General features: G+C 44.2%; 2 protein-coding genes and 1 non-coding gene across 7 annotated transcripts in view; 2 read left to right on the top strand and 1 right to left on the bottom strand.

Annotated features, from left to right (window-relative positions):
- Window positions 1-1,945, top strand: part of Znf106 (zinc finger protein 106) — a 72,831-nt gene extending 70,886 nt beyond the window's left edge. For 2 of the 3 annotated variants that reach the window (XR_011706662.1, XR_011706660.1), the window contains exon 23: window positions 471-1,945. The gene's annotated coding sequence lies outside the window, so the exon portion shown is untranslated. The remainder of the gene's footprint in view (window positions 1-470) is intronic. The other variant, XR_011706661.1, reaches the window with a different exon arrangement.
- Capn3 (calpain 3) overlaps window positions 1-25,651 on the bottom strand; it is a 43,033-nt gene that overhangs the window by 748 nt on the left and 16,634 nt on the right. The window contains exons 2-23 of one of the 3 annotated variants that reach the window (XM_027925239.3): window positions 23,484-23,553; window positions 21,226-21,344; window positions 19,467-19,600; window positions 18,539-18,707; window positions 17,576-17,719; window positions 16,291-16,374; window positions 15,338-15,423; window positions 13,110-13,187; window positions 12,150-12,310; window positions 9,884-10,053; window positions 9,566-9,577; window positions 8,730-8,938; window positions 7,850-7,886; window positions 5,853-5,870; window positions 3,283-3,396; window positions 2,242-2,319; window positions 1,794-1,851; window positions 1,646-1,710; window positions 1,093-1,161; window positions 928-1,006; window positions 603-719; window positions 282-340 (exon numbers count right to left, since the gene is read on the bottom strand). In XM_027925239.3, coding sequence (XP_027781040.2) covers window positions 282-340; window positions 603-719; window positions 928-1,006; window positions 1,093-1,161; window positions 1,646-1,710; window positions 1,794-1,851; window positions 2,242-2,319; window positions 3,283-3,396; window positions 5,853-5,870; window positions 7,850-7,886; window positions 8,730-8,938; window positions 9,566-9,577; window positions 9,884-10,053; window positions 12,150-12,310; window positions 13,110-13,187; window positions 15,338-15,423; window positions 16,291-16,374; window positions 17,576-17,719; window positions 18,539-18,707; window positions 19,467-19,600; window positions 21,226-21,344; window positions 23,484-23,553 — 2,130 coding nt within the window. Of the gene's footprint in view, window positions 1-281; window positions 341-602; window positions 720-927; window positions 1,007-1,092; window positions 1,162-1,645; window positions 1,711-1,793; window positions 1,852-2,241; window positions 2,320-3,282; window positions 3,397-5,852; window positions 5,871-7,849; window positions 7,887-8,729; window positions 9,676-9,883; window positions 10,054-12,149; window positions 12,311-13,109; window positions 13,188-15,337; window positions 15,424-16,290; window positions 16,375-17,575; window positions 17,720-18,538; window positions 18,708-19,466; window positions 19,601-21,225; window positions 21,345-23,483; window positions 23,554-25,651 lie in introns of those variants that run through there. The other 2 variants (XM_071608144.1, XM_071608145.1) reach the window with 2 other exon arrangements.
- Window positions 5,245-5,317, top strand: Trnas-uga (transfer RNA serine (anticodon UGA)). Its single transcript has one exon. It is a non-coding gene; the product is annotated as a tRNA-Ser (tRNA).

Raw genomic sequence — 25,651 nt, 5'->3', positions numbered from 1 at the left:
GACTTCCTTCCTGTCCCATCCCTCCACTACCATTTGGAAGTGAGGAGCAGAGTGGGTCCATTTCTGCCTCATTAACTGCCCACCTTGAATTTTTTTAAACATTTAAAGAATATTTTTAGTTGTAGATGGACACAATACCTTTATTTTTATGGGGTGCTGAGGATTAAACCCAGGGCCTCACAAGTGCTAAGCAGGCACTCTACCACTGAGCTACAACCCCAGTCCCATCCAACTTGAATTTTATGGTGCAGGGTCAGTGTGCTGCATCTGTTATGCTTTACCTCTAGAACATTGAGTTTGATGATACCGTCTCCATCCTTGTCAAATGCATTAAAAGCTCCTGTGTAAAAGAAAACACAGGCTCACTCCAACTTCACTACTCAATTTTCTTAAGAGGACCACGTGTTTTTAAGAGGATTATCTGCAGGCAGAGCATCACCAGTAACCCTTCCTTTGCCTTCCTTTTCTAGGTCTAAAGAGGCTTTGGCCTTTGTTCAGCCTGGACAGAGTAGACTGGAAGATTATCTGGCTTCCTATTGCCAGAGCTATCCTGTGGGAGGGGGCTGGAAGTACTCTAGAGCAGAAGGGCAGCCCCCACTTACTGAACATGCCCTCCAGCCTGACGAAGCAGCAGATGAAACTGTCGAAGTCAATGTTCATGCGTTTGTCTGCGTACCGCATGGTAATGATGTCATAGAGCTGGCTGTTGAGGTGGAATCCTGTGAAGGGGCAGGATAGAGGAGAAAAGTGAAACTGGAATTCTTAGACCCCATTCTATTTCCTCTAACCCTTTAGGCATATTGTCCTCAAAAATGGAAATGAGAAACTTTCCTTTCTTTAGTAGGGTCCTAGTAGCCTAGTCCCCTCTCCCATTCCTACACCCACCAGTTAAGTCCACATGCCTGCCACCCCCTTTCTTCCCAGCACCTGCATCATTGACAGCATTTCTCATCTCATAGCTATTGATGGTGCCAGACTGGTCTGTGTCATAGTGTTTGAAGATTTTCTGGCAATAGAAAATTTGAGGAAGGTCACACACAATCCCTAAATCAACCCTCTTTTTCATTTCCACACTTCACGCTCTCATCACACCTGCCAGGTCTTGATCTTCTTCCATAGATGATGGAACTCTTGCAGGTTCAGCCTCCCAGATCCATCTGTCTGGAGGAGGAAGGTCAGGGCTACTGGCACATAGCAAAATCCCCCTGGACTGGGAGGGTGTGGCTAGGGGACTAGGGAAGGTAGCCCCATAGGAAGCCTCAACCTGAACTCCCCTACCCGCTGCCCTATCCTGCTATTAACCACCCTACCACCACCACCAATAAAGTTCCTGCAGGCTTCATAACAAGCCTGCCCTCTAAGGATCCTTCATGTTTAGATAGAATTTCAAGCAGGATCTCAGGCTTGAATTAAGAGCTGGGGATGTGGCCAGCCACAACCCAGTGTCCGTCCTTCTGATTCTTTTCAGACCAGTATACAGGATGTTCTGAGTCCAAAAAAAACCAAAACAACGCTTTCAGATGTTGAGTCAGAATCTCCTTCCCTGGGCCCAAATTTGGGCCCTCTGCCTGACTAGGCATCCCTGGTTTTCCTGGCTCCTGTGGGCAGACACCAAAGGGTTGGGAAGGGTTGACAGGAAGGATACATCCATGAGAGCAATCATGCTACGGCAAGACTCCAGCGTGAACCCTTGTGTCTTCAGATCCTTGTCTGGGGGCATGGAGAAGAATGAGGAACCACTTTCAGACAACTGAGCCCCTGCCCCTCCCCCACACCTAGTTTGAGTAGCTCACGCTTGTTCACAACTGTGTTAAGGACATTCTTGAGTTCATCTGCACAGATCTCCATGTCCTGAGGAGAAAAGGAGAAGAGTCCTGGTTCAAGAGTAAAGCAGCTGATAGAGCAGAGACTGCAAAATAAATCCCAGCTATTCGCTTTTGTGAAATCCCTGTTTCGATTCTGTTATGGGAAGCTGAGGCTCTTCTGAGGAAGATGGGGACAGACAATGCACCCTTAGCTGTATAGACCAGTGGGCAGCTAACACATAGGACAAAGGCCTCTGAGCTCCCCAGTGGATGTGTCAGTCCAAAACTCAAGGACTTGTAGGTTTCTGTCTGCATACATTCATGCCCAAAATCCAAAATGATGTCTACTTAACAATAATGAAAGAATGGTAATTTGAACAGTCAATCAAGTAGAAAAGCAAGCTCCTGTGGGAGTCTTAGGGTTGGAAGTACTTACATCACCAGCTATCTGCTTGAAAATGCTGCGAAATTGCTGCTGTTCCTCACTTTCATAGTCTGTATTGCCAGGCCATGGCTGTAGAAAACAAAGGAAAACTGGTTCACAGGAATCAGGGATGGATGGATGAATTTTGAGGAAAGCTGCTTTTGGCCAAAGGAGCTGGAGTGCCCAAAACAGCCATAGGTGGCAGCTGGAGCTGGGCACAGGGCTAATGCTCTTCTTAGTTGAACATAGTAAGCTGGAGTGAGAATTATCTAGGCCTTAGTGGCTCTTCACTCCATACCTTGCTAGCCCGGACACCTCCAGCCAAAAGACACACTAGTAATGCTGACATGTAGACAGCCCCACTGATCCCACCCGACCCCCAAGCTAAAGCCTTCTCTACTGTTTTGAGCCCGAATATTTCAATCAAATAGGCCCCAAGCAGGTCAAAATTCTTCCAGCTGCCTCAGTCTCAAAGGATCCCCTCCTCCCCATTCCACTGTGTTGCTGCTGCTCCAGGATAAGAGAACTCGGCTGTGGATTTTTCTGGGGACTTCTGCCCTTTAGCCTCACCTCCACTAAGGCTTATATGGCCACCTCTCCCTACTCCAGTAGAACCCTCCCCTGAGTTGTAGAGGACTCCATTTCTGATATCAGTTCCCCTACCTTTCTACTACTGTATCCCCCTCTTGTCAGGATTCAAAGACTAAAGACAGAAGTTGTTCAGTCTCAACTCTCAATCTGATTCTGTCTTACTCGGTCTTTTCCTCTACCGTCTGTTATTGTCCTGGCTGGATAATCTCCAGTGGGGAGGCTCAGACTGTAATTCCAGTCCTAGGACTAGTTTCATGTGGCAATAAACCCCAAGACATTCACCCAAATATCATCCCAAATTTTAGGGGAACTTGCTGAGAGAAAAGGTCAGTGGGACAAATCCAAACATTAGATGTTAAAAAGACACCCCCTGGAAACCCTTCCAGCCCCCATGTCCCCCCAAAGCATAGGAGGACCCCTGTTGTGTTCTAGCGACCCCATTCATGCCACATGCTCAGAAACCTGTGGGGATTTCTCTTGCTTATCAGGGCTTGTTTTGTCTTTGCCCTCCTCTGACTCCTGGTCCACACCCAGCTCCTTGTTGCTGTTTGCTCTGTCTGAAACGAAGATGATGGGCTGGAGAGAGGAGGGAAGTGGGGAGGGGCAGGAAGGAAGCAAGGATTACAGGCTGAGCAGGCACATTTAGGCAACCTCCCCCCGGAGCAGCTTTTTTCAGTGAGAAGAAAAGATCAGGGTCAGGAGCTCCTGAACCTCAGTTCAAGCTCCATCTCTGCCGCCAATAAGCTGTGCGACTAGGGAAAAGTTGCCAGGCCTCTGTGGACCTCAGATCTTCATTTTTTAATACCCACCCCATCTCTCATGGTAGTACAAAGGTGCAACAAGGTAAGTACATGTGAAAATGCTACCAATGTTATAACAGCATGATCTAGGGAAGTGATTTTCAAATATTTTAGACTTTTTTCCCCAAATGGAAATAACTTCAAATTCAATTTCCCCCAGAAGTCCTGTATAAATAAAGTCTTAATAAAAGTTCCAGCTGGCCACAGTAGTGCATGCCTATAATCCCAGCTACTGGAGAGGCTGAGGCAGAAGGATGGTAAGTTTGAAGCCAGCTTCAACAACTTAAAGAAACCCTGTCTCAAAAAGAGCAGGGATTGTAGCTCAGTGGTACAGCACCCTGAGTTCAATCCCCAGTAAAACACACACACACACACACACACACACACACACACACACACACACAGAGCTTCTCTAGTTAACGAGGACAGCTCCTTTTCCTCCATACCCACATCACCATGGTGGCTACTGAGGAACCTCCCATCAACCTCTGGGACTTTGTAGAGTGTAGACTGAAAGAATGATTAATGGTGTGGTCAAGGCATGATCAAAACACCAACTAGCCCTGTCCCTCACATAAGAAATACTTTCACTGGCCTGTTTACTCATCTATTAATGGGGATAGTAAAACCTGGGCTTTTCTCCTGACAGGGCTTTTGTGGAGATCAAAGAGAATGTAAGTTATACTGCATGTAAAATTATACTTTATACTGCAAAAATATTAAAAATGCTACAAAATGGGGCTGGGGATGTGGCTTGAGCCACATGGCATGTGCGCGGTGCTGGGTTCGATCCTCAGCACCACATAAAAATAAAAAAGATGTTGTGTCCACCGAAAACTAAAAAATAAATATTAAAAAATTCTCTCTCTCTCTCTCTCTCTCTCTCTCTCTCTCTCTCTCTCTCTCTCTCTCTCAAAAAATGCTACAAAAATATAAGGGATATTTTTAAGATATGCTCATGCAAAAGAATATGCAAAGGGTTGGAGAGCAGCTGCCATGTCATGCCAACATAGGTGGAAGATATTGCACCCATAGGCAAAGTCTGGGAAAGACTTAACTATAGGGTTTGGGGGCTGAGTGCAGAAAACAATAAAGTAAGCAGATTCTCAGAGCAGAAAAGCAACCTGACCCACCTCTGCCCCATTGTCTTTTCATGCTGCTTGTCAAGTGGGCAGGCCTACAACTACAGTTCCCACAGCTTCAGCACCCAACAGGCTCTGAAGGCCCTGGCTTGTTCTTTTAAGAAAGGGGCCTTGTCCAAGCAATTGAAGCTTGCAGGGATCCAAAGACAAGTGGAAGTTACAATCCGAAAAGGGATAAATGCCAGGAGACATGATGCAGCCATGGAACATCCCTGCCAGAAACATGAATCCAGGCCCAAATAATGTGTGTTTAGACAACACAGACGTTGAGTATAAGAGGCTGGCACCAGAGAAGCGAGGGCAAGAAACAGGCCTTAGGTGTAGTCTCCAGTTCTAGTTCCCCCACTCATTATGTGTTTATTTGGGGACAAGTCACCTTACTTGTCTGAACCTGTACCCTCACCTGTAAAAGGGGAATAAAAACAGCACCCACTGTTTAAATATTGTTATAAATAAAAAATCAAAAACCTAATTTTAGGGGCTGGGGCTGTAGCTCAGTGGTAGAGCGCTTGCCTTGAATGCATGAGGCCCTGGGTTCGATCCCCAGCACCACATAAAAATGAATAAATAAATAAAAATAAAGATATAAAAGAAACTAATTTTACCACCAGCACAGTGCTTGGTGACTGTTGGTTCTGGTCTGGGCCAGTCACTATAGTTGGAGAAACCCTGTGATGGACCCACTAGCATCCCCATAAATACTAGCACCAAACCTTGTCTGATGGCCTGTGGTGGGTGGTTCAGGGCACAGGTGGAGCCAGACCACTGGACTCCAAAGCTAGCTCTGCCTCTTCTTGGCTGTATGACCCTGGGCAAATTAGTTTGTCTGTACCTTTTCTTCCCCTCTAAAAATAGGGATAATAATGGTGCCAATCTCATAAGGTGGTTGTAAGGATTGAGTTAATCCATGGAATGCACCCAGCACAGTGTCTCCTCAGCAAGTATCAGCTGTCACTATTACACACTCAAGATCCCAGTAGGGGCACAGGGAAGGAGGGAGAGGAAGAGGCTAGTCTGGCGCATGCATCATAAGAGCATGCACACGCATGCACACACACAACTCTCTACCCACTCACCCCGTTACACCCACCTTGGTTTTTTTCTTTTTCTGCATAAGAAAAGGAAATAGTAAATGCAGAATAAGTGAAAAGCAAGTTGCCAGAATGGCTGGTGGCATTGGGCTTCCCTGCATCCTGATCCATACTTGGGGTAAGGCTCTGGGGTCCAGATATCTGGATTACTTTGTGTCAAAAAGGAAAAATAGGTGAAGGGAGGAGAGAATTCTTTTTCCACATCTATGTCTAGAGATGTGGCTGCTCTAGCTTTGTTTTAATAATCCACTATTGTTGAATAAGGTCAGGGGAAGGGACCTTCTGGCTTTTTTAAATGAATTTGGTAGCTGATCATGGTAGCACACACCTATAATCCCAGTGACTCAGGAGGCTGAGGCAGGAGGATTCTGAGTTCAAGGTCAGCCTGTGCAATTTAGTGAAACCCTTTTTCAAAATAAAAAATAAAAAGGACTGGGGATGCAGCTCCGTGGTAGAGTGCCCCTGGGTTCAATCTTGGGGTCAGGGGATAAGATTGGTTACTAAAACACTAAAAATGTGACTCACTCAAACTGACTTATAAATGATTTTGAATGACAGAAAAAAATCTTTTTAACTTTGGAGAAAACATTTAATGTATGGAGATTTGAAATTCAAGTTTGGGGCTTCTTTTGTAAAATTAGAAGGTCTAGTGGGCTATACTGGGCCTGGAATTCCCTATGGTAATAATTAGCTGAGCTAAGAGTGGCTGTTCTCTGCAGCCTCCAGATTGCCATAGTTGCTGCCACTCCAGTTGTCCCTCCAACACTGAAGCCAAGTGATATGTGAGAACTGCAGACAAATATGGCAGTATTAGAGACAACCAAACCCCTACACCTGCTTGTTCTATTTCAGTTAGGTGACATGCCAACTCCCATAAGAATTTGAATGTACAACTTCTAATAAATCCTGTACATTGATTATAAGTGTCTGAAGAATAATAATAGTACCAAATGCATATTTATTCTAAAACCAAATATCTGTCATGATTCTGAAAATCTGAGCACTAGCATAGGGTCAGAATCTTGACCCTCCCGACCAGGAAGACAGTTCAGTGGTCATTTGTCCTCCTATTGGCTCATGTCACACCCACTGGGCACAAGACGACTTTCTAACCAGAGCCCAAAGCCCCAAGGCAGACAGGATTTTCTTCAGTATGGAGATTCTAAGGCACAGCAACTCTGTGCTTCTGGTGTTAGGGTTCTTAGCCCTAGGGGCCTGCTTCAGCAAGGAGGTGGGGGGACCTAAATCTGGAGTCAGATTCTGGAATTGAGTTCTAGTCCTGCCTGTCAATTATGAACTCCATGAATGCAAGGAAGTCATTTAACCCTACTGAGCCTCTGCTTCCTTGATTCAAAGGCAGAGATAATAACCTCATCTACTTCTCAGAAAATTTGCAAGGATTAAGTGAGATACCATATAGAAAAGTACTTTACAAGTCGTAAAACGTGAATAATAACCTCCATTTGAGTGTCCATGTTGTACCAGACATTTCACACATGATCTTATTGATTTAAACCCCACAAAAGCATTGCCAGGCAATCATTATCATTATCCCCAATTTTCAGAGTAGGAAACTGAGTCATAGGGGTTCTATAATTGTCCAGGTCAGGTCACCCAGGCAATAGATCTGAAGGATCCAGGTTTTGAAACTGGGTCCAGAGGTGGTGCATTTCCTTTCCTCTATGCAAGAAATCCATTGTTTTCCAACTTCATAATCCAACATTGGCTGCAGTTCTTGTTGTCATCCTTTCCTATGGCCTTGTTTCCTTCCTCTAATTGTTCAAACTACTCCCCTTTTCCACATTTCCCAGTCCCTGAACTAACTAAATGGCCTTAGGACTATGAGACCCATTACTTCTGGCCATGCCTACTAGAAGTTGCTGTAACAATCCCCTCTGCCAATACCCACTCACCCCTCTATCCCAACCTGTTCCCTGCCTGAACTGGGGAAGCTGACCTTCTGACCCTTGTCACACATGAGGGCTAATCCACTCACCACTGGCCGATCCACGGAGATTGTATTTTCGACTTCCCTGTAAGAAACACAAACATGGTTTTCAGTGTCACCAGGAGCAAGCAGGAAGCAGATGGGGGATTTGCTCAGGTCATAAGGCTTCTTGGTGCCAAACTGGGACTAAACTTAAGAGAACTCCTAGAGCTAAACCTCTACCCCAGGAACCAGCCCCATGTAGGCACCATCCCCAATAGCCAAGCCCAACCACATGGCTTCTTGTTGGTATTGTCCAGAGCTCCCTAAAGGCATGACACAGCTACCTCCCCATGGATCTTGCACTTCCAGGGATATAGATCAGAGTACGGCAGGGATTATCAACATATCCGTGGTGGGCAAGGATAGGATTGGCCTTACTAGCTTCCCTTGCTACACTAACCTAAAATTTCAATCATCTCCAACATTTCCTATACCTCTTCTTTATTTTGTTTTTATTCCTTTATCAACTCCCAAATCTAGCATACTACAGTGTGTGTATATTTTATATATATATATATATATATATATATATATATATATATATATACACATTTGTTATTGTTGTGGTTGTTATTTCCTATCCATTGTTTTTTTCACACCAGCTGTTAAAATTTCATGAAAGCGGGGATTTCTTTCTGTTTAATTCACTTCTCTATCCCTAATGCCTAGAAGACCAGAGACACAGTAGGTACTCAGTAAATATCTGCAAGATGAATGAACCAACAAATGAGGGAGAAGTGACGTAGGAGTGGGAAAGAGATGCAGACTGGCCAATATGTCCCAGGGAACCTTGAATAAAACAATCCAATTGCTTCCTGCCTCCATTATGTGGAATGAGCCATGTAAGCTTTTAGGGATAGGAGGGGATAGTCAGGTTGTTACTCACTCAGATAGATTCCGCTTTTCAGAGAAGACCCGGAGGATGAATTCCCCCTCCTGATGGGGCTCATAGGTGGAGGGCACAATGACATACTCGCTGGGAGGCAGGCGGAAGCGCTGGGACACCTCCCGCATGTTAATGTAGGTTTTGCTCCTGGCCTTGGAGGCGTTATAGAGGAAGAAGTCCTTCTGCAGGTGCTGCTTGTTCCCATGCATCTGGGGGATAGAAGAGCCTGTGGAACCTGAGCCTCTTGGGAGGGCTGTCTTATCTGGTTCACAGTTCACTCCAGAGGTCCCTTCCCAACTCTGTGGTCACCCATTCACAGTCTCCCCCTACCTACTTCCAATTCCCAAGGCCTCAAATAGCTTAACATCACTGGAGCTCCCTACCTCACTTCCTCTTCCTTTTTTGTGGTGATTCAGAAGTGAAGGTCAAGTCTATTGTTCCCACACACAGGGCCACTTACCAGAACTGCTGCTTGTCTGCTCCAAATCCCCTCAGGCTGGGAAGGACCCCAAAGAAGCAGAGGGGCCTTGGCTGGGTTCTGAGGGAGGTGATTCCTCCATCCAACCCCTCAGAACATGTCTGTGTGACTCTGCTTGTGGGTGTGTAGTTGCATGGGTATGAGTATGTGAAGGTGTATGGTAAGAGGGAGAAAGTGCACATCTTGGGGGTGCAGTATCCTGAAGCACTTTCTCTGCAGATGAAATAAGGTAGGCAGGGCCCTCTCCTATCATAGTTCTGCCCACAAACCCCACCAGGAAGCGTCTCGGTGAGCCACAGACAGACTCAGGACCCCCAGGGAATGCTGCACACAACTGCTGGCGCTGCCACTGCTATACCTCTTTGGGAACCTTGAGGAGAAACAGGAAAGAAAGACATATCAGATCTGAATGAGGATAAATAGTTGGCAGAAGGGAAGGCCAGCAATGACAGAAATGCAGAATATGACTCCTCGTGAAGCAGGCCAGCCTGCCAGACCCAGCTCCTCTCTACGGCACCCCCTGGAATTTCCTGCTTGTTAACAAACACAAGTGAGCTTGATAACAGGAGTTCTGGGGTTCACTCCGTATTAGGGAAGCTAGAGGACCCTTTTGTCCCCCAAATCCTTCTTGCTACAAAGGTGTTTCCTGGACTGGAGCTGGTCAGGGATTGCATACCTCGTAGATGGCGAAGCCAATGGTGAAGAGATTGGCCCCCAGTTTCCGGTCCTTCCGCCTGTTCTTCTGCATCAGGGCCACCAGGAAGCTGCAGATCACTTCAGAGTCATCAGGGTCATCGTCCTCCTCCAGGAGCTTCAGGCGGTACTGTGGGTTGGTCCAGAAAGTGTCTATGTCCCCCAGAAAAGAAATGTATATTCAGATCTGCCTCTTAGAGAAAGGGCAGGAGGAAAAATGAGACAGACACCTTATTCATCTGTATCCACCATGTGATGATAAATTTAAGGTGCCAACTAGATTAAAGAACATCTAGAGAATTGGTAAAACATTATTTCTGAGTGTGTCTGTGAGTGTTAACAGAAGGAATTGGCTGTGTGTTGGTAGACTAAGTGGGGTGGGCACCCTCTGATCAGCTGGGGGCCTAGATAGGACAAGAATATGGCAAGAAAAGAATTCTCTCTCCCTCTCTCTAGTTGGGATACTCTCCTGTCCTTAGACATCATAATTCCAGGCTCTCTGACCTCTGGGCTCCAAGACTTATACCAGTATCATCACCACTCCCCCTGCCAGTTCCCTTCTTTGACCTTGGACAGAAAATTATACCACCAACTTCCCTGCTTCTCGGGCCTTCCAACTTGGACTGGACCACACTTACTGGCATCCAAGGGTCTCCAGCTTGCATATGGCATGTTGTGGGACTTCTCAGCTTTTATTATCATGTAAGCCAATTCCCCTAATAAATCCTCTGTCTATCCATCCATCCATCTGTCTATCACCTATTCTATTGGTTCTTTTTCTCCAGAGGACCCTAATATGCCCTGCATCTAGGTGCTTAATAAATATTTGTTGAAAACATGATTTAAGTATTTGTCTAAATATTTGGTGGGTGGAGTCTCTACTTTTATCAGATGGAACCACACTGATTGGATGTGTAGTTTCTCTTTTTCTCTGAACTCTGATTTTCAGTCTTTGCTGATGGCTTTGCTTTCCTTATCTGCACCACAAATGTTGTTGAGCCCTGGGATCTAGTTCTAGACCTCTCCTCTCATCTCCTGTCTCCCTAGGCAATCTTCCCCAATTCCACTTTTTAATTGTTCCTTCTACACTGATGGCACCTGAGCCAGTCTCTCTTCTGACTCTCTTCTTTCCTTCCTTTTCTCTCTCCCTTCCTTCCTCAAACATTTAAGAGTTCTTATCATGTAATTCTCTAATAAAATTTATTTATTTATTTATTTTTGTGGCGCTGGGGATTGAACCCAGGCAGGGCCTTGGGCATGTAAGGCAAGCACTCTACCAACTGAACTATATCCCTAGCCCAATACAAATCTTCATCTGAATATTGGATAGGGACCTCAAACTTGCCATGTCCCAAATTAAAGTCCTCTTCTCATAACCTCACAACCAATCCATCTAAAACAAACAACATGCTGATATTTTTTCCCCCTCAGTGTGTCTTCTATTGTCTTATATTGCAATGTTGACATCATCTGCTCAGGTCCCTACACTGGGAATCAACCAACCAATCTACCTTCCTTTCTTTCTCTTTCTTTTTTCCCCCCTTTTTACTGGGGATTGAACTCAGGGGCTCTTAACCAATGAGCCACATCCCCAACCTCTTTTTTATATTTTATTTAGAGACAGGGTCTCGCTGAATTGCTTAGGGCTTCACTAAGTTACTAAGGCTGGCTTTGAATTTGTGATCCTCCTGCCTCAGCCTCTTGAGTTTCTGGGATTACAGGTGAGTGCACCATGCCCAGCACCCTTTTTTCTTTACAGTACTGGGGAATCAAACCCAGGGCCTCATATGCTAGGTAAGGGCTCTATCACTGAGCTATACTCCCAAACCTGCTCTGGACATCTTGACATCATTTTTCATTCTTCCCTCCCTAAATTACCTAATATACGTTCCCCTAAATCTGCCTTCTCCCCTCCATCTCTGCAGCTACTGACTTGGTTCCAGGCCTTAAGTTAGTAGCTACTGTGGTTGTTCTGATTTGAACAACCACAGTAGCTACTAACTTTGTTCTCCACTAGTATCCTCAACATGACCAACACAGTATTGTTCTGACAGTTTCCTGCTTAAATGTTATTACCAGCTCCCTTGCAAACTCCACAGCATGGCAGTTTCCTTCTCAGTAATATAAACAGGATTTCATAAGATAATAGACGTCTGGAGCTTTGCAGAGACTCAGAAAATAATCACTGATATGATTCTACCTGGAACTTGTTCTGCTTGGACCCTTCCCCCATCAAGAGTATCTCCCACCTGGAAAGTTGCGGCAGCCTCCAGCAGAGCATCCCCTCACCCAGCGGCCCTCATTCACGGACACTGTCCAGGTCTGAAGCTTGTCAGACTCCAGGGCATCAGCTGTGAGGTTGCAAATCTCCAGCTTTGTAAAATGGTAGATGAAATCCTCATATGACATCCTGATGGGTTGAAAGAAGAGATATCCATATAAGAATAGGTCAGAAGAAGCTGGGAATGGGAAGACTCCAAGCTGACACAGGACAATAAATTAGTTCAGAGGAACTTGATCAATGTCCCGGAGAAGCCTGCCTTTTCTTTTTAGGGTACAATGTCAGTTTTAATGCGTCTACCCCAAATTATCCTCAAGTCTTCTAGTAATGACTCAAACTCATGTATGCTTGATGGAGGAGTTAGATGAAATATTAGTTATCTAAAAGCTTGTCATGTCCCATGTGTCCCTCTACAGCTCACCAGGCAGAGTACCAGGCCCAGGGGAAAGAGAACCTTTGGAAAAGGATGAAAAATTAAGCAAACAATTTTAAGGGTGACAAGCCTTACAAATAAATGAATCTCAGTCCTGGAGGAACTAAGAGAGCCCTGAAGAAAGTTCCCTTTAAGCTGAGACATGAAGGCTGAGTAGAGATGATCTGTGTGAGGGTGAAGGTAGCATTAGGGATCAGGGCAAGTAGAGCTTCCCAGGCTCAGAGGAGAGTGATGTTAAAGCCAAGGAACAAGTGTGGCTGGAACAAGATCTGCATTATGCTGCCCTGGTCCTGGACTCAGTCATCACTGTGACCTGATTGCGGTTACTGTGACCAGAACCTCATTGTTGCTGGCCCTCTAGCTGAAGGAAGAGAACAGAGCCCCAATCACCCAAGAACTGAAATCCGACAGCATCTGCCTAAGGACTGAGGTCTGATATTTGACCCTCCTTCCCTGTCCCTTACCCCTTCTGGGTCCTCTGGGTCCTGGACTCACCAGAACTCTCCATCCTCAGTGACCTGGTGCTGCAGACGGGCCTTCTCATCTTTGTCCACAAAGCTCCAATCCTTCCAACTGGTGGAGAAATGGAGGTATTGTGGAAGGAGAAAGAAGGGAAAGGCCTGAGGTGTGTTGGGACAGGAGATATCAGAGAAATAGAAAGTTGAAGTAGCAGCCTATCTCCAAATTGTAGCCAATGTGAGCCATGAAAATGCTGGTCTGACCTGTCACCCCCAGTGAAAAACTATAATTTCTTCCTGCTATCCTCAAGATGAAGACCAAACTCTTTAAAGAGTATATGAACTGTAGCCTTCTCTAGCTGAATATTTTTTCACACTTTAAAGATAAGAGCTAAACTCTTGGGGGTGTGGCTAGGGCTATAGCTCAGTGGAAAAGCACTTGCCTAGCATATGTGAAACAGTGGATTTGATCCTTAGTATCACATAAAAATAAAATAATTAATCTGTCAAAAAAAAAGAGCTGGACTCTGCAAATAGACAAACTGAGATTCTCCTTTAATAACAGACCTAGCTGTGTAACCTTGGGCAAGTCATTCAACTCTCATCAGGTTCTGTTTCCTCAAGTGCCAAAGGGAAATGATTACATTATCATCTTACAGGCTGAGTAGACGAAATCACGCGATGCTATATAAGAAACCGAGCTACTAAGAAAAAGACCAAGCATGGAAATATCTTTTTTTCCCCCTCTCCTGTCAGGAAACATCCTACTATCGTGTTTCTGAGGCTGGGAAGTTTTTTATACAGACTCTCACTGCAAGTGGGAGGAAAAAAATTAAAAAAGCACATTTGTGTTTTAGGCTTACTGAGAAGAATTAAGCTAAATTGGGTTCTGGAAATGCTTAGAGTCCAAAATTACTGAAGGAGAAATGGAGATTCCTGAGGCCAGAAGAAGGGACATGGGCTGGAGGAGTCTCCTTGAGTGACCAAGGGCTGGGCCCCACTTGCCAGCAATGGAGAGTTCAGCAGGAAGTGAATGAAGTCTGGACATCAAACTGAGGCTGAAAAGCACAGGCCAGTGGAGTAGACAACGATGGGGTATCGAGGGACTTTCCAGAGTAGAAAGCCCCATTCATAATCACTCCCTCCAAGCATGTCTACATTTCCCATCCAACCCAAACTAGCCAAGGGCTCCCTCTTTGTGATCCTTACCACAGCAATGGTCTCAATTTATTAGTAGCATGTCTGTCTCTTTTTTGGATGGGCAAGGCCATCCAAAAAACAGTAGGACAGTATCACGGGGCCTGGCAGATATTACCAAGGAGTAAGGATTTGTCACATGGACAAATGAAGCAATGCATGTGAATGTGTATAGGAGAAAGGAAGAACATAAAGTCAACAACTTATCACAGACTATCAAGAGAGGCTGCCTGCTCACAGAATATCTCCAGTGCCTACATCTGTGCCTCCTATTTATAGTTGGTGTTCAACAAACATTTGCTAAAGGAATGAATAACTGGAATAAACAGTTAATTGCAGTGCAATGGGATAAAAGGTGTTAGGTACATAAGCACAGGGCCCCACAGGACCTGGGTTTGGTTCTTAGCTACTGAGTCCTGCTATCACCTCCTAGGAATAAAAAGAGAACTCAAGAGGCCACCTGCCATTCAGCAGAGACAACCCTGAACCAGTGACTGAGTGGAACTGTAGAGGTGTTGTAAATGTTTTGTATCCTTCACATAATAACTTTTCCATATTTTCTATTTTTGATGCCCCTAGTTTATTCCTTTAAGTGATAAACAGTAAAATTCTTTCAGAGGGGATTGTGTACCTTTGTATGGTGACAGAAAGGGAGGGGGGAAAAAGTTTCAGCACTAGGTAAGCATGTTCCAGAAACTGTCACATTTACTTCTTATAACATCCACGAATGTTTCCATTTTACAGATAGGACAAAGAGACAAGAAGGGAAATCACTTATCCAGTCCATACCCCTGACTTAAGACTCCATTCCTGCCTGGGCCTGGCCCAAGCTTTCTGGAAGCCTTCCTTTCCAGTCTACTGACCATCAGCAACTTCTCTGTGTCCCTGGCATCCCTGCTTTACTCCCAGTCCTTCCCTGAAGCCCACATCTGCACCTTCTTCTCTGAATGATGGTCATTGGTTTTGAGGGTGATATTACACCCAGCAATCATAATACTCTCATGGCTCAGTTCCCAGTCCAGCCTTTCCCAGACCCTGTTGCCGTCTTCCATGGGTCCCCTCACTTACCCATCACTCCAAGAGCCATTCCACTCTACCTGGCCCCAGGGGTTCCGCAGCCGCACCAGCTTCACTTTCTCACCTTTGAACAGGGCCTTGAGCAAAGTGAAAAAGTTCTCATGCTGTGGAGCCTATCTAGAAAGGGGAGCATCTGTCCTGCCCTGAGGGCTGGGATAGGGATGGAGAGATATCTGTTCTGGGACTGTCCTGCCTGTGAAATGTTAGGGTGAGGGGTCAAAACCTTAGGACTGAGTCAGAAGGAGTTAGGGCCTGACTGTTGTCTTACCATCTTCTAAGAAGTGACTTTCCTAGAGAACATTCTAGTCCATTATGAGCTTCAGAGGAGGAACAAACATTAGGGTTCTGCACTAGCTTATACACATTAGGTATCTGTGTGACTTTTAAAAAAGCCACCTACTGCCTGAGAAACTACAGACAAATGCCCCCTCCAGTTGGACCATTTAGAAAAAGGTGCCTGTCCTCCAGGTGGCTCCCATGGGCTGAAACAGACAAGAGCCCCTCTCTATCCATCCCTCTGTCTGAGCACAATCTGTCCATCTGTGTGCAATGGGCCTGACAAGGTTTCTATCTGTGACATACCAGGAAAATCCAGAATTCCCAGAAGGAACAAAACATTCTAACTGTTTGAACATGAGAGAACAAAAAACACAACAGAAGACTACCTTTGTAGAACCAAAGCATTAGTTCTATTTGTTCCTTGGAAATTTTGGGAAAATTATCATCTTTAACATTAAAAGAAAAGTTAAACTGAGCACCATCTGAGGTAAGGTCCCCCTCTACCAGTTCTCAAAAGCCTCCCCACTTCCAGGTGCTTTGCTTGTACCTTGAGTGGAATTCCCTGATTTTGGGCAAGCTCTGTGAATAGGGAAGGGGCACAGAAAGCTAATTCCAACTTTAATTCAAGTAGGTCCCCATACCCCATGGAGCCCCAGCTGTCTCACCTCCTCCAGCCCAGTGACGGAATAGGCATGACCCTTGACCAGCCCGCAGGCCATTCTTGTCTCATACTGAACAGGAACAATTGTCTGTGGAGCAATAACCAGGCAGCCTGTTAGGAGTTAGGGGAGCAGAAGTTCTGCTACCTGGAGAGTAAGTTCATATAAGTCCATTTTCTGGTTTCTGTGAGGACAAGAACTACTTTACTCCCTGAAAGTATGCCTCATGACCAGGAGCAGGGGCCCCACTTGCCCTTTAAGAGCATCAAAAAGACAGCCCCAGAGCAGCTGGTCACTCTGAGAAGGTTCTGCCTGGACTACCAAATAACAAGGTAGACACTGGGATGCAAGGTGGGTGACAGCATTTCTGTTCCTCCTTTATGGCCCCCTTAGGATTCTTCAAAGGAAGAAGGTGGAAATCTAGGGTTGTCCTGGATTTGGGGTTCCTCCTTCCCCTGAGCCCATCCAGGATTGACTATTCCTAGAAAAGGGGCTCAATGAAACATATGGGTCTAAACTTTTCTCTACATCCCCTCATCTCCTTCACACCCACCTAGAAGATGATATTCAAGAAATCAAGAGTCACGGTATCCAGGGATAGATTTCTTAGGAGATTTCCCTGTTCAGAAATGAATGTGCTTAAGAGTGCAGGGTTAGCTGTTCCATGTGCACAAATATTTGAGTTGCAGCCACAAAGAACCTTGGCAGAAAGGTCGGACTGCCAAGGCCCAATGAATGCTAGATAGACTGCCTAGGTGTCAGCAGGCTTGGAAGCACAGCAGATTCAAGGGGAGATTCCTGGACCCATATTGGGCTTAGTAAATATAATAGCTGCATATTGGGATATTGTGCTTGAGTAAAAAAGTTATAGGAGAATACTTATTGTCATATTAAGAATATAAAAACTAATGAAAAAAGCAGGCTACAAAGAAGTATAAAAATATGACAAGATTTTTAAAACAAAAATGTAGATTATATGCATAGAAGAATCCCAGAAGGACATTTATCAAATGTTAAGAATGATTATTTTTAAATGGGGAAAATATAGGTTGAATTTTCCTCTATACTTTTCTGTATGACTCAGTCTTCTTCCACGAACATGTAGAACTTCTGAAAGTATTAGAATGTAAGGCCTATGAGGAGGGAGACTTTGATTTCTTCACTAGATTATTAAACAAAGGGGAGAAAATTTGCTTCATTTGCAGTGGTTGCAAAGGAGAGTCTGACAGCAGCAGGGGAGGGTCATGCAGCTTGCGGGTTGGTCTATTTTGACAGTGGGAGTCATACACACCCGTGTAGGTCTGTCATCTGAGCCTCTGGGGTCGAGGTCTGAGTCCCTGAGCAGCGAATTATCCATATTCCTCACCATCCGTGCAATCAACTCCCCCATGTTCAGACCAGAAGGAGAGGTTCCATAGGTCATGTTTGTGCCATCCTGAGGCCCGCCAAGAGTGTGGGGGACAACCCAGGAGAGGGGAGAGAACAAACAAAGGAGGGTGGAAAGGGAAGGATATAGAAATAAGGGAGGGGACAGACAAAGGAAAAGAGGAGAGATCAACAGAGCATGAATAGAGAAAAGATGGAGAAAAGTGATAAAGAAAGCAAATGTTCATCTAATTTAGCCAACTTGCCTTCTAAGCCTTTCTATCCATTGGGACTGTTAGGCAAGAAGGGAGCAGGAATTAATTTGGGCCCCTTCCTCTGAAAGGGAAACTACCAAGACCACATTGAATAGCCCTCAGGGAAGGTGTGTCTCCTGAAACTCAGGAGCCCTGGGCATGATCTGCCATCTCCTTACCGTTGGTTCCTGTATCTATCCGTTCATACCACCTTCTTGCACTGAGAGGCTGATCTTGCAGATAAAAACACAAAGCCCATGTTGCAAGCAGGCATTGTGGTCAAGGCCAAATGACTAGGAGGCTTTCTTAAGGAAATGACTGGTGGGCCCAGGCCCATAATCAAGGATGAGGCCAACTTATGGGGCAAGCTTGCACTGAGCAATTCAGACAAGAGAGGCCTCCACGACATAGGCCTCTAGACCTATTTCCACCTAAATTTCAGGGTTTAAAATGTTCTTGCCCAATTTCTTTATTGAAATTTTTCAGGAATAACACTCTTTAAAAATTCCTCATTTTCAAAGTCAAGAATCTGCTTCTGATTCTGAAAACTTTCATTATGTCTCAGATGGAAGCTTGATATTGCCATTAACTGAGTGAAAAGCTTCCCTGCCTTGCAACCCACACCACAGACTTACATCAATGGAGCAGCCCATGAGGGAACCTCTCTCAATGGCTTTCCTCATTATCTTGTACATGTCTCTGGGAGCATCCTTGATCTCAAAAAACTCTGTCACCCCTCCTGTGAAGTCCTCCATGGCTTCTGTGGTGTTCCCACCTTTCAGGGCTTCATAGGAACCATGCAGCCTTGAAGAAAGGACAAAGACCAACCTGGAGTCACAGAGTTCCAAGAAATATGACCAGGTCCCTTTGCCCCCAGAACTTTACTCTTAAAATCCTGTAATATTCTCTCATTTCCCAATAGTTCTATGAACTAATGAAACAATATGACTGTCTTTCTTCACAACAAAGCTGAACTCAAGAGGACACAAAGAGCTAGAAGCACTGGCAGCGGAACCCAGCTATTCTATATGCTGAATCTTGAGGTCGGGCTGAGTTAAAGCCAATAGCAGTTGGAGTGGAGCTTCTAAGTTGAGAGACAGTATGGTGTTATTATGAATATGCTACAAGCCCATCTATGAGTTCATGAGATGGAGACAAGTAAAATTGTAGGGTCTGAGCTCTAGAGATACAATGCTCTGACCAATGACTTTCAACACCATCAGGAATGTAGAATTAAAAGAGTTCACTATGGAAAGCTAAAGCTAAAGGTTTCTTGCACAAATCTTCATTTCACCCTTTTTTTTTTTGGTGATGCTGGGGATCAAACCCAGGGCCTTGTGTATATGAGGCAAGCACTCTACCAACTGGGCTATATCCCCAGCCCACTCTCTCTTCTCTTAAACTTAGTATTCTTGGAGATGTGGCTGCCTGGACCCAATCTTCTCTGACTTTGGGTCACAGCTGAATTCCCACAATACATATGAACATAAACACATGCATCCTGCTGTGACACCTGGGCTCCCTTGCCTCTCATCTGTCTTGCATTCTATAGTATTGCCTTACTTAGCATATGCCTTCTCCAGCAGAGCACTCCAGAACTCATTGCGGTGGTTGGATTTGGTGAAAACCAGTTGATTGTTGTACGTTGGCAGACAGTCATCAACAACCACATCCACCCAGTCTCCATAGCGCCAGAACTGCACAGAAGCATGAAGCACAGGGTCATATACTCAGATTACCATTAGGACATATGCTTGTTCATCCCATTCTGAGTTTGTGGTGTGTATATCTATTTCTAGTTGTACTGTGACTTTCTTGAGAGCAGGAAGTGAGATATAGACCACTTAATCTCTTCCACAGAGTACAGCCCAATACTGGGTACAGTAGGTACTCAATGTCATGTTAGGATTTGAGATTTTCATTCCCCAGCCTAAGAGGTCTGGAGCTACAGCTGAATATGCATATTTTTAGGTGTCCCAGATGATTCTCAATATGTAGCCAAGATTGAGAACTCCTGTGATCAGGGAAGGCGTTGTACTGATACTGATGTATGCATTCCCAGCACACACCCCACCGTGCTTTTGGTGGTATTGAGGATTGAATCCAGTGTCATTAAGCTATATCCCCAGCCCTTTTATTTTTTGTCTTGAGTTTGAGACAGTTCTCGCTAAATTGACTGAGTTGATCTCAAATTTGCAATCTTCCTGCCTTAGCTTTGGAGTTGCTGAGATGACAGGAGTACACCACCATGCCTGGCTGATTTATTTATTTCTTGATAACAAACTGAAGAAGAATTAAAATGGAAAAGGAAAGTGAAAGTGACTGAAAATAGACTCTGGCTATAGTAGAAATATTGTTCGATCATTTCATTTCTGGATATACTTTTTTGAATAAATGAATTTAAACTGAAAAAGGCCAAATGTGTAGTTTAATCTCCCTTCCAATGGTACTTTCTTCCTCATTGAAAAGAAGACAAAAATCTGTCTGGTCTTTGTGTTTATGGCCCTTTAGATATGAGACCCTTTAAATGTCAGAGGGAAACTGGTAGTTTGATGGCACAGGGAAGACATAATTCAGGGCCTGGTTTCCATTCCCATTCAGAAGCCAGCAGGATGCAGAACCTGCAGACAGACCCTATCTGAGGCCTTCAGTGCTGAGGTACAAGACAGCAGGCATATCAACTGATATCAGGATACTGAGGAGCCGTCAGAACTGGAGACAGACTCCTCATAACTCCAGAAAGTACCAGATCCCCACATGCAGAATTCACTTTAGTTCTGGTTCAACACCAGGATTTGGCTCTTGTTACTAAGATGATTTGGACTCAGAATATTTCCAATGGCTGAATGCTTCTAGAATTAAGAGACTTAGTTCTGGACCAAACCAGAATCATGATCCCCAGATTAACTACAACTTTCTTCCAGGCTCTGGAAGGGGCAAGTGAAACATTTAAAGGGCAGAAAGTAAAAAGAGCTGTAGTTCATGAACCAGGAATTCTGACAGAGCCCAAAGGAGCTTATGGCTTCCCAGAGCTAATGTCTCACGGGCCTACTTGAGAAGGCCTGCTGGCAATACCATGTTAGCCAGCCAGCTGAAGAGCAAAAATAGACCCGTTAACAGCAATGTCTTCCTGGCATTCTGGGGTGCAGTGGAAGGTATGTGGGGCCCAGGGGTCAGAGATAAACACCTGCTTTCTCACAGGCTTGAAGCATTTAGGGGTCGCTGCCCACTGCTATGGCTGGGTGGGTGGAAAGAACCTTTTATGAAGCTGGAAGTGGTGGGGGCTACAGCTGGGCCTCTTACCATACTCTCATAACCTCACCTGGAAGTGGAAGATTCCTGCGTAGTTTTCCGTGAAACTTTGATCGTGGGGTATAACTCGGAAAAGAAGCCGCTCATTTAGGGTCAGGCAGGCAATGGCTGCAAGAAACCAGCAGTCCCCTGCAGGCAAAAACATGACACAGGTTTCATGTGGGACCTATCTGTCCCTCCAGGGAAAAGAAGACCCTATCCCAGCCAGCTGCTCTGTTTTGCTGAAGAATGGAGAGTCACATGGGGCCTCCTTTCCTGCTTCCAGATTAGACCTTATGGAAGTGTCAAATCAGGCAAGGAGCATTTGACAAGAACTCAACAGAGCAATTTACTTTGGGTGTTTTTCTAAAGGCTGTAAGCAATTCCTCCTTTTGAAAAACAAACTCACTTCTATTTTGGACCTCAATAGAGGCAGAACAATAGATGATCATAACTAGATTGGTTTTTGTTTGGGTTTGGTTTTTTTTGGTACCAGGGATTGAACCCAGGGGCACTCTTAACAACTGAGCCAAATACCCAGCCCTTTTTATGTTTCATTTTGAGACAGGGTCTTCTTGTAAGTTGCATAGGGCCTCACAAAGTTGCTGAGGCTGGCTTTGAACTTGTGAGTCTCCTGTCTCAGCCTCCTGGCTGCTGGGATTATAGATGTGCACCACTGCACCTGGCTGGGTTGTTTTTCTTGGTAGGAAAATTTCCCTGCTCTGTACCTTTACATCAGAGCCCATTTTCCTTTTCTGACCTCAGTGAAGACTAAGTGCCAGTATGTTGAGAGCCACAGACAAGTCAAGATGGCGCCTGGCACTTTGCCAAGAGGAGTGGTTTGAGAAGTAACGCCAGTGAGCCATTAAGATGATAGAGATTCCTTAATGACTGAATGCTGTGTCTAGATTATGTCAATTAAGTTAAGCTGTGTGTAATCATTAAGATGATGAGGATTTCTTATTGGTTGACTGCTGTATCTAGTTTATGTTAATTAAGTTAAGCTATGTGTAATTAGTTGGGTATATATACTTCTCTGTCCCATAATAAAGTGGCTCCTGCTGTATCAACCTTCACAAGTTGCTTGTAAACACCCCCCCCCCCCCCCCCCGTTTACTTTGCCCAGCCAGACTGCGGCACCAGTAAACCATCAGCTAAGCAGATTTGTATCATAAGAAAGGCCAGCTAGGCAGCTGCCCTGGAGTCAGTATACAGGCACACTAAGACATTGCTGGCAGTGAAATGAGTTGGTGACATTTTCTTATTCTCCAAATCTCCTTTCTGGCAAGGTACTATAGGTAGTGAGATGACCCTGTGTATGTGTGTGTGTGTGTGTGTGCGCGCGCGCGCGCACGGACACCCAGGTGACATACCTGTTGTTCTGACAGTCCTAAAACTTGCCTTCTAAGGAGGACAGGATAAGTTAACTGCAACACTGAGAGTATAGGGGAGGCTGAGAGTTGCCCACAGCCACTTTTATTCTCCCTTCCCCCTGGAGCAGCCACTCTGTCCTTGGAAACAGGGCATAGGTGTCTTGAAGGGCTGAGATCCTTGGCCTGCTGGGTGCTCTGCAGGCAGCGAATCAGGTGCAGGAGAGCGGACATCTCATTCCTCCTCAGCGTTTCCCTCAGGAGCCAAATTATTTTCATTTGGTCTCGGATGCCCTTTTCTCTCAAGTTTTAAATTGTGCCTGTTGATGTCCTCTCTAATCTTACTTAACAGAGCTTGTCTGTAGTACATGTCAAAGGTAATACTTCCTGAACAAAAGGCTGAGAGAGGAGGGTCTGATGGAACAGCCAAGCTAGCAAAGAGAAAACTGAATATTCCTTCGTATTACAAATGTCATTTTTGTTAAAAGACTCCTTTAATATGGAACTGTTCTGGGGCAACTTAAACAAGAGTTCCAGTTACAAGCACTATTTTTGGTAATACAGTTTTTGCTCCAGAGGCATGCTTGGTATACAGATAGCCACAGAGTTATTTTCTAAAGAAGGGGGTGCAGTTAGAAGCAGAGCTCTGGTTCTTGCTGAATAAGGTGTGTTGATGTCTTTGCGATTCTAAAAAGGGAAGCTGTAGCATGCAGCACACCTCCTGTGACACAAGGCAAAGCACTAATGAGAAATGGGGCAGGATACACAATAATCACCATGAGTCAATGAGCAAAAATTAATTGCAATAAAATTCTTCCAAAAATGCATTAAAAGCAAAAACACATTTTTGTCCCTAGAAAGGGACCACACCTTTTAGTAACCTCTGGATCATCTGGCAAGATATGGCTGGAGGGCCTACCTAGATCTCCTTGACAGATGTCAGTCCTATTGGCTCCACCAATGATAAATCTGGGATTCTCACAAATTTCCTGTGAAACAAAAGAGAAACGACCAGGTAAAACTAATAGTAGTAGCTATTATTTGTTGAGTCCTGGCATTTAGTGTTGATTGGCACCCTGTATCGGGAGCTTTATACCCATCTCTCATTTAAGTCTCCAAAAAAGAGCCCTGTGAATTGGATACCATCTTGTTATTTTTCAGATAAGAAAACTGAGGCTCTGAGAGGTTAAGAAACTTGTCCAAGGATACACAGATAGTAAGTGCTAAAAGCCAGCTGTATGCCTCCTTTTCATTATCCTACAGTGCTCCTCAAACTGTCATACTATTTGAGTAAGGATGTACCTTGAGAAGGCTGTGTCATTTCTGCTTTAACAAAGTGACAACAGAAAGCACAGCTCTTGCTCTTCCTAAACAAGAAGGAATGCCAGAAGGAAAATAAAGTTCTTTCTCTCCAAGATAATGGTAACATAGATATTTAAAGTTAGTGTATGTCCCTACTTCCATGGACTCAAATGCTGGGGAAGCAGAGAGTAGACTTGGTGTAAGCCTCACCAGCCTCCCAGTCCGTTGGAGGGGGCAAGTCTTTATTCAAGTCCATCCAATAAAGCACCAGTGGCTCCAGCAGTTTTAAGTTCAGGTAATAGGTTAGTGTTTAGCCCAACAGAGGTCAACAGAGGGCGCTCTTGGTTTGTATGAAGACTTCAAGTTTTTTTTTTTTTTTTTGCCAGTGGGCGAGAATTGGTTTTGTTTACTTTTAAAAATAATTATAGATACAGTGTTTTGGTTTTAACACTTTTCTTCACAGCTTTGAGAATCCTTGCTATTCCTGTGACACCCTCTCTGCCTCCTCTCTTTTCCCAACAACCCAATATATCCCAAGTGAGCTAAAGCTCCTGGCACTCAGGGATGGAAAGTCTTGCTTACAGCACATTACAGCCCTCCTCCTATCGCATTAAAACTCTGAATGCAGTGGAAGGATAAACCACTACCAATAATTTTTTAAACAATTACCTATATTTGGAGAGAGGGAATAGGTGCAAGGAATTGGGATAAATAAAACTTTGAACATAACCATTTGAAAATAGGTTTGAGAGCTGGGGTTGTGGCTCAGAGGTAGAGTGCTTGTCTAGCATGTGTGAGGCACTGGGTTCGATCCTCAGCACCACACAGAAATAAAGATATTGTGTTCACCTATAATTAAAAAATAAATATTAAAAAGAAAATAATTTTAGGGCTTGGGATGTGGCTCAAGCGGTAGCGCGCTTGCCTGGCATGCGTGTGGCCCGGGTTCAATCCTCAGCACCACGTACAAACAAACAAAGATGTTGTGTCTGCCGAAAAACTAAAAAAAAAAAATAAATAAATATTCAAAATTCTCTCTCTCTCTCTTTAAAAAAAATAATTTTGACAAAAAGCATGTAAGGTTTTATATAATTAAAAGCTAAAATTAAAGAGGAATCATAAAAAGCAATCTGTAAAAGCTGAAAGCAAACTGAAGCAAAGGAAGCTAACTGTACATCAAGTCAGGGACATAAAATGAGTTATTTCAGGTGACTTAAAATATAGCTTTTTGACTATCCCTTTGGGAATATTGCCTAAGAACAAACCCAAAACCATAAGAAATAAGAACAAATAATAATATCCTTATTTCAAAACTGACATGTGACATGTATACAATAAGATAAAGCAAATAAGAACTTATGCTAATGTAATTAGCATAAAAATGTAAAATTATAAAATAACTAAAAAAACTGCAGTGTTCAAATTGAGTTGCATATTTAACTCATGAATTACAAAGAAGGAAAGCAAAGCAAAGGTGAATACTGAAACTATAATTCAAAAATCTTCCTCTAAATAAAAGAATATATTTGATACTGCATATTTGAAATAACAATTGGAATACTAAGAATATCAACAGAGAATGACATGAAGGTATATTCTAGCACATTACTGGACTTCAAAGAAGAGGGGGGAAAATTCTTTGGGCATGTAGGAAAAAATAAGTGACTTAAAGGGGAAAATCTTCTATTATCAGACTTTTCAGTACAAATTTTTTTTTTTTTTTTTTTTTTTTTGTGGTGCTGGGGATTAAACCCAGGGCCTTGTGCATGCAAGGCAAGCACTCTA

Source organism: Marmota flaviventris, chromosome 2 (assembly GCF_047511675.1).
Source record: "Marmota flaviventris isolate mMarFla1 chromosome 2, mMarFla1.hap1, whole genome shotgun sequence".
Classification (NCBI taxonomy): domain Eukaryota; kingdom Metazoa; phylum Chordata; class Mammalia; order Rodentia; family Sciuridae; genus Marmota; species Marmota flaviventris.
This window is presented reverse-complemented; position numbering and strand designations above follow the sequence as displayed.